This window comes from Scardinius erythrophthalmus, assembly GCF_964197995.2.
Source record: "Scardinius erythrophthalmus genome assembly, chromosome: 19".
In the NCBI taxonomy this organism is placed as follows: domain Eukaryota; kingdom Metazoa; phylum Chordata; class Actinopteri; order Cypriniformes; family Leuciscidae; genus Scardinius; species Scardinius erythrophthalmus.
The window spans coordinates 12,522,761-12,531,051 of record NC_138239.1 but is presented as its reverse complement, the minus strand read 5'-3'; the positions used below and the strand labels follow the sequence as shown (position 1 = coordinate 12,531,051).

At 36.4% G+C, this 8,291-nt stretch overlaps 1 protein-coding gene across 5 annotated transcripts in view; it reads right to left on the bottom strand.

Moving 5' to 3' along the window:
* Positions 1-4,697: 4,697 nt before the first annotated feature.
* Positions 4,698-8,291, bottom strand: part of ltk (leukocyte receptor tyrosine kinase) — a 54,083-nt gene continuing 50,489 nt past the window's right edge. For all 5 annotated transcript variants that reach the window (XM_081347220.1, XM_081347221.1, XM_081347222.1 and 2 more), the window contains 6 exons: positions 8,071-8,168; positions 7,802-7,894; positions 7,588-7,689; positions 6,918-7,052; positions 6,538-6,628; positions 4,698-5,675 (listed from right to left, as the gene is read on the bottom strand). In XM_081347220.1, the coding sequence (XP_081203346.1) occupies positions 4,707-5,675; positions 6,538-6,628; positions 6,918-7,052; positions 7,588-7,689; positions 7,802-7,894; positions 8,071-8,168 (1,488 nt within the window). In that variant the 3' untranslated portion in view covers positions 4,698-4,706. The remainder of the gene's footprint in view (positions 5,676-6,537; positions 6,629-6,917; positions 7,053-7,587; positions 7,690-7,801; positions 7,895-8,070; positions 8,169-8,291) is intronic.

Here is an 8,291-nt window from a genome sequence, read left to right as displayed (position 1 = left end):
GAGATTAAATATTACAGCTACATAATATAAGGGTTAGTTTAGTGTGAAATGAATATTAATTCAAGAATACAGCACTCATTTTCCTGTCTAAAGTATAACTTTTCTACCCTTCTATCCCATTATAATCCTACTTAAGAATAAGAACTTTAAGATCCTTAAATTGCAGTCAAATTATGAAACTTTTAAATGGTTAAATAAGACAAAAATAAATTTAAGATTGTGCTAATACACTTTTAGTCTCATCTCTTTGCATAAGGATCCTCTCAGCAGTCCCTGACTTAAAAAAAAAAATGTACACACAAATAAATCTTTTCACATTAAAACATTAATCACCTACAAACTACAATATTTAATAAAACATTTGAGAATAATTAGGAATAAGACCTAAGAATAATCTCAAAAATCAAACTTCTCATGCATCACATTATGCACACTGAGGTGTTATGTGGTTTGTTGTCATTTGTCTGCATGTATACAAAGTCACAGTTAACTTAGGGAAGCTTAAAATATAGTATAAGGACATTTGGAGATAAAAAGCACTACTATTTACTTATTATTTTTGAGGGAAAAGTACTAAGAAAATAGATTGCAAAAGTGGTTGTCTTTTAACAGCTTCCTTAAATGCATTGACATGGAAATCAATACAATCACCACAGCAATCGCCCCCGTCACATGCCTCATTTACTTCTAACACATTCAGGTGCAACACCTTTGTAAAAATCTCACAGTTATCTCAGTGTTTCACACACAAAACACACCCTCAATAAAAAGGCAACATACTGATTGCAAACGTGTTGGTTTTTCAAAACTAACAGCAGACAAAAAAAAAAAAAAAGTAGTCTAAATTAATGGTCCTTAATGCTACTTTTCAGTCAAAAAACCCTGTAAAGTGCACCTGATCTGAGATTAAAGATAAAGGTCTGTCAGCATTTCTTTATTACTAATGCAACACACGGTCACATTTTTAAAGTATACCTCTGAGTTACTGGTGATAGTCCTTAAAAAGTTAATGGGACAGCTCGCCCCAAAAGATTACAATTATTATTCACACTCATGTCATTCCAAATCTGTATGACTGACTTACGAACACAAAAAAGATGCCCTTATTTAATTGACCCTTTTCACATTTCAGAGGCTCTCAGAAGCAGACTTCGCCATAGTTGGGTAAATTTCAATAGTGGCGAGGCAATATGATTTTTGCATTCTCATTTGCTCCAATAACTTTAATAGAGAGAAAGATGTCAAATTTACCGTATTGTCCAAACACATAGTATTCGAAAAACAGTAGGCGAAAAGTCTGAAGTGATATACTGAAGTGCACTACAAAAAATTACACTATAAAAAGAACCCTATAAAAAATACACTATAAAAAATTAAGTTATGATAACATATGTTTTTACATTGTTTTAACTCATCAAAATAAGTTAAGCAATTTTCTAATGTCTTTAAGTTATACAAGTTTCAACTCATTTTTAAGTCAGTTTAATGTAATTTAAGTTGAAATTACTTAAACATCCAAATTGATTGTACTTAATTTAAGACAGCAACTTTTTTTCCAATGTATAACACTTTACTATCACATGAGGCCAGAGGGTTTGTGAATAGAAGTGAAGCGACGCAACTAACGCTGGTAGGTCACATGACCGTAACAACATGGCGGATGTAGTATGTCAGAATTTCATTCATACCACCCATATTCATACTACTATATAAAGAGCACATTTTTTTAGCAGTCGCAAAGTAAATTCAAATTCAAACACAGTACCTACTCAGACAGGCCACGATTCCAGACGCAGCCTGAGACATCTTTTAAAATATTGAAGAAAAAAAGTCATACAAGTTTAGAACAACTAGAGGGTGAGTACATTTTCAGAATTTTTTTCATTTTTGGGCGAACTACCCTTTAAGACAAAGCTCTTTTTTTTAAGTTTTAAAGCCATTCAAACAATTTATTTTTAACAAACCAATTCAATTTTACTAGATTGTGTGACTGATCGTTATGTGGAATAAAGTATTCTGTTTGTGTGAGGTCTGAACATGCTTTGGTTCTTCCAATATTACACTCCTAAAACCAGCTAAAAATGTGAATTCATCTAGGACATCTAAACCTCCATATATATATGCATTGCTAATTATGACTAATCAGTTAATTTCATGTGAACATCATGTGTTTTCACAGTTTTGACAGAAGATGAGAATCCAGTGTAAAAGGGCTGCTATTAGCCAAGTGGAAGTTTCCATAGAAACCATCAGCCATTTGTAGGAGAGCCACCTCTTAATGACAAATTGGTTACGACTCCTCGTGTCCTTAGTGTTTTTGGCACCACGCTACAATAATGTAGTCTCGCGCACAAACATTTATCTACTGGCAGTAACTAAAGGCTGGAATACACTACACAAATTTAGCTTTTTAGCCTCGGTTTACTGTCTGAACGAGTCAACGCTAGTAGCCAAAATCCAGAGCCAGTCTGCAGATTTGAGACAGAAAAATCTGTGTATAATGGATACTGACTATATTTAGCTTCAGACTATTGCTGCGTCCCAATTCGGATACTATCCGTCCTAAATACAATTCAAAATTAGAATTAGTGTGTCCCAAATCGTAGTATGTTGAAATAAGTATTCCAAAGATACCTGGATGAATTTCCAGTTAGAATTTGAAGTGCAGATCTGTGCACACTCTAACGGCTAATATTGTCCACAACCCATAGAGTTCAACTGTGTGGTTCCAGAAGTAAAAACTCCATTCATTTTCCCCATAGGGAAATTGATTTTAAACGACAACTTATAAGCCTTTAAAGACAGCCTTACTGTGAGCTACAGTAAGAGGTTGTAAATCGATAGCATTTGCTTCTGTTGAAGCCGTCAGCCCCCATTATTTTAACTTCGTTTTAAAATAATCGTGTTTAATAGTGGAATTTGTGATGAAAACTACATTACCCATAATGCTGTACAGAAAATTCGGTTACACTATTTTACGTGAACTTACAGTTTGCTTAGAATGTAGTTACCCAAGAAAGTACTGGTAATATAATTTAACTAGGTTAAGGTTAGGTTTAGGGGTAGTACCTAGTTGTAACCCAGTTATTGTAATTGCTATAATAAGAATGTGGTATGTGGAACAGGACTGTAAAATAAAGCGCTACAGAAAATCCCACCAATCAGAGAATCAAAACAAGGAAAAAACTATATACAAATATATTTAAATATTTTGATATATATGCATATTTTCTATAAACTTTATATATATATCATGGGACTCAGTTCTTTCCCTTACTAAAGCCGTTAAAGGGATACTCCACTTTTTTTGGAAATAGGCTCATTTTACAACTCCCCCAGAGTTAAACAGTTCAACGTTTTTGAATCCATTCAGCCGATCTCCGGTTCTGGCGGTACCACTTTTAGCATAGCTTAGCAAACATCATTGAAGTGGACAAGACCATTGGCATTTCTCTCAAAAAAATTACCAAAGAGTTTCGATATTTTTCCTATTTAAAACTTGACTCTTCTGTAGTTACATCGTGCACTAAGACCGACGGAAAATGTAAAGTTGTAAAATGTAAATGCTAAAAGTGGTACCGCCAGAACCGGAGATCGGCTGAATGGATTCAAAAACGTTGAACTGTTTAACTCTGGGGAGTTGTAAAATGAGCCTATTTCCAAAAAAAGTGGAGTATCCCTTTAAGTACACAGTCTTGTACCTTTGCATTTTTGCCCGATTTTCAATTACATTTTGCTTCAAATCAAAGTTTGTAATGTTATGATTCACCTCGTAGCTGGTTGACTTGGTTCATGGCTGGTTCGTGGTGGTTCGTTAAAGACGCAACGAAGTGTAGCTGCCATGCCATGTTGCAATTACAGTCATTTCGAGATGACAACACATGACGTTCTACTTGAAGCTGTTCATGTCCTCAGACTGGGAATAATGCGTTTGTTTTAATGCAATCAATGCCTAAATGAATCTGCAGAGGTCATGTGGTACAAGCAGAAGCTCTCAGAAAATTCCCAGCATACAAGTTGTAATTATGAGCTCTACGAGGACATGAATGCTCTTTACAATTTTAAATCTCAATTACAGTAATTATGACATGGTGTGAACACATCTTATGTCCCAAAGCTAGCTTACTATTCTGCTACACACTCAAATGCATGTACTTTTTCTTTCAGTAGTAAATATAGTAAATAAGTAGTAAATACTTTAGTTTATGTAGGTGAATTGGGATGCAGCATATAATTTATCCAGTTTGAGGATATCAAAAATGGTTTTATATTTTGAGCTCATTGTTTTAGGACTCATTGTTTTAATTTGTCATGCGTTTCCTAGCAAGCAGGAGCATGTTTCTGTACGAGTTTGTTGTGTTCGGAATGACTTGAAAGTCTGGTCCTCAAGGTGCGGCCACATTGTTGGCGAAATCCACTCATTTCAACAGGAATCCAAGCAACAGCGAATTTTGCGTGCGGTTGAAAGATTTCCCCACGCAGATTTTACAACATATTCAAGCTGATCACACCAAAAGAAAAATGCTTGGTTTGAAAGAGACTTCCATACAAGCTGTGATTCATTCAATCGCTTACTCTATGTATTCCAGTGCAGTGTATTCCAGCCTTAACCTGCCATTCTGCCTCTAGCTAATCCACTGCCACTACATTAAAATGCAAAAAAGAAAAGAAAAAAGGTGTTTCCTCAGTTGAATTGTTCTTCAGTGCTAAACCGCGGTGACGCTGAGGTCTTCAGACAAGGAAAAGCCAGAATCCCTGTCTCTCGTTGGCTTCTCAGACTGGGAATAACTCCTTACATCCTCATGTCCGTAACTAGCATGGCGCTTCACCTGAGGTTTGTGGGTAGGGGTCGTGGCCAGGCCAAGGGCAGCAAGTGAAGACGTTGCTCCACAGCTGGTGCTGGGTTCCACAGATTTGGGCACAACTACAGGCAAACTCTCAGTCTCGTAGCTCTGCTCATCATACGCATAGTTTACATTGCCACATGGGAAGCTCTGGAGTTTCGCCAAGTCCATAACAGCAGTGAGCGAGCAACCTGTAGCCCCTGTTTGACCCTTCCGAGAGGGAGGCCCTGTGGGACTGGATGTGGTCTGGGAGGAGACGGCAGATGGAGGTGGAGATGTTGAGACATTTGCGTTAACCACTACTCCAGGCTCCATGCGCTCTGAGGTAGAGGACGGGGCAGATGTGGATGTGGGGTTGCAAGACAGAGGCATGGACTGGGTATGGCATAGGGCCGTCTTCCCTCTTCCAAAGCTCTCTAGGACCCAAGAACCGTAGGTGGGGTTCCAAAGGTTTTTAGTCTTGTTCTTTAGCTTTTGGCTGCCTGACGACGAACTGCTCCTGGAGCATGGCTGGTGATCTGGGACCTGAAGCCATTGTCCTGGACAGACTCCAGAAGCAGGAACGGGCTCAGCCCAACACGGCTCCAATGTTTCTCGGTACGTGCCCACCTCCTGTGCAAAATGGAGCGGTCTTTGTAGCTGCAAACAGGGTTTGAGAGCCTGTGGGGCTGCACCGGTGATGCCCGGTCGAGGGGAAGCATCCTGGGACATAGAGTGGGCCACTAGAAGAGGGGTCATACTGCCTGATCCTTCAGGATGGATCACAGTGCCGCCTTCTTCGACAGCAGGACCGTACTCCACTGGAAGAGGGGTGTTAATGACATCAGGGTCCTGACGAATCAAAGGATGTGTGCCAGAAAAGTCAAAAAGGGTCAACACTATTCATTTTATTAAGTCAGGGGTTTTCATTTATTAATATAATAGTCATGGTTATTATTTTACCCGACATCTCAAGTTTATAAGATTAAGAAATACAATTACAAATCTGCATGTAGTTTTGTGGAAAAAAAATATTTCTACTGTAAGTGTTTTATTACAGTTTCTTCTTTCCACTGGTTATAAGTGTTGTTAGTTAACTAAAACTTAAAAAAATATTTTTTTCATTCATTGAAACAGAGCTGAAATAAAATAAATCGAAATATTTGATGAAAATGTAAACTTAAAAAACTTAAATGAAAATTTGAAATGTTGATAACTAACTTAAATAAGTTTAAGTTAAAGTACTAACATTACAAAAACAAAATAAATTAAAGCTTAATAGAAATATAAAAAAAACGAGAGAAAACAACTAAAACATTACAAAATTACTAAAACTAAAATAAAAATAAATAAATAAAAGCTAATATAAATTAATTACAAAATGTTAATAAATACTATAATAGTATATAAATAATACTAAAATAACACTCACTGGTTATAAGGCAATTTATATTTAAAATGTATAATGATGTAATTATAAAGGCAATTTTCTCTGTAAAACTGCTTAGAAATGATATTTCCTGCAAAAAGTTTCAACACACATTTTTCTTTAAACAATTTAAAAGGATATTTAATTTCGAAACATGTTTGTAATAACATGCTTAATATTTTTTCAAACAGTGTAAATGATTCCTTATAATATACACAATATATAGGCTAGCTTTCTTTATATTTTACAGAAATCCAGATCTGTTCAATTCCAACTCTGTTTTACCTGTGTACAGTAGTTGATCCTCTCTAAAATAGTAGTAAAGTTTGGTCGATGTTCTGGGCAGTGTTGCCAACACTGCGTCATGATCCGATAACTAAAAGAGAACAAAATCCAAAACACCGTTGATTATAATTATTAAAACAGATTAGGCACATTTCACTAACACTATACAGCTTCTAAAGGTAAATTTTACATTTACGCTTATTTAAAGGTACACTACGTAACTTCTTTTTGTTAAAAATTGACAAAATGTATATAATAAGACTACATCATTATAAATCCATCTTCCAAACCGCTAGTGTCAAAAGTCACATAGTGTACCTTTCAGGTTAGGGCTGAGATCCATTTTCAATTTGAGTAACAAATCTGCTATTGTTACTTACACAGGTCCTGGGCAGCTCTTAGGTGGATCCATACGACCTCCACCTGTTACAAATTCCAGTACTTCCTGATTGGTCTTGCAGGGATAAGGCATGTATCCAAGAGAGAAAATCTCCCACAGTAGTACCCCGAAAGACCTACAGATGGAGACAAATTGTATGCAATTATTAATGACTATAATTTCTGGCATCTGGTCTCTGCAGCTGATATAAAAAAGTCGCTGTTTGTATTTAAATAGGCAAATGCCTATGAGTATATTGGATCATTGCAGTGATTATAATGTTTGTAGCATGTTATATGTTTGGCAACAGTTCTTCTAACCCTAATTGATGGAGCGTGTAGCTTTTCATTTCTTAAACAACCATGTAGAAGACACATCATTGCTTAAATTGTGAAAGAATGGTTGGGAGGGAGCATGAAGAATAATTTTCACACAATGCAAGAGTAAAGCACTCTGTAAATCACACACACACAAACTATTATAGTTAATACATTAGAGTGATTAAGAGGGAGTAATAATTTAATAAATATTATACATACACAGTGTGTATTTCCATATGTTTTACATGAATATTGGACATAACAGTCCAAAGCACTAATCAATTAAGTAAAACTACAATTCTTTTAAACCATTGCTGACAAAAGAAGTTTTTTTCAGTAAACTAGTATTACCAGGTATCAGTCTTGCATGTAAAAATGCCTTCTAGGAAGGCTTCAGGTGGCATCCACTTCACTGGCAACATGGCACGGCCACCCTTCCTATAGTAACTCGCCCTGCAATGCAAAAATACTCAATCAATGCCTGTGTTCATTATTATACTTAACAGGTACTAAACCACACACACAATTTTTTTAAATTAATAAATAAATGATATAGTGAAAGCACCTGTAAATATCTCGAGCCATCCCAAAATCTCCTATTTTAGCCACTCTCTCTGGACCAGGACAGGTCAAAAGACAGTTTCGTGCTGCAATGTCCCTGAAACACACAACAGACATACATGCTTGACTTATTATATGCGTGCGAGACATCAAGGTCAAGGGCTGCAGCGAGTTAATGACGTCTACAATCCACTGAAGAGCGATTTCCACTTATTCTGACAATGAAGGCTACTTGAGGGCAAAGTTTACTCAGGTTTGGCAGTGAGAAATCACCTGTGAATGAAGTGGTTCTCTTCTAGGTAGCGACAGCCGAGGGCAATGTCTCTGGCCATCTGAAGAAGATCCAGCATACTTAGAGAAGATGGCTGGTTCTGTAGGAAGACAAGATGCTAATCTTTCTGAACTAACTATATACACATATACACACATACACTTACATTTCTTAATAATAAATGGCACATGGTTTAATATGGTTCCATTTCTAATGCAAAGTA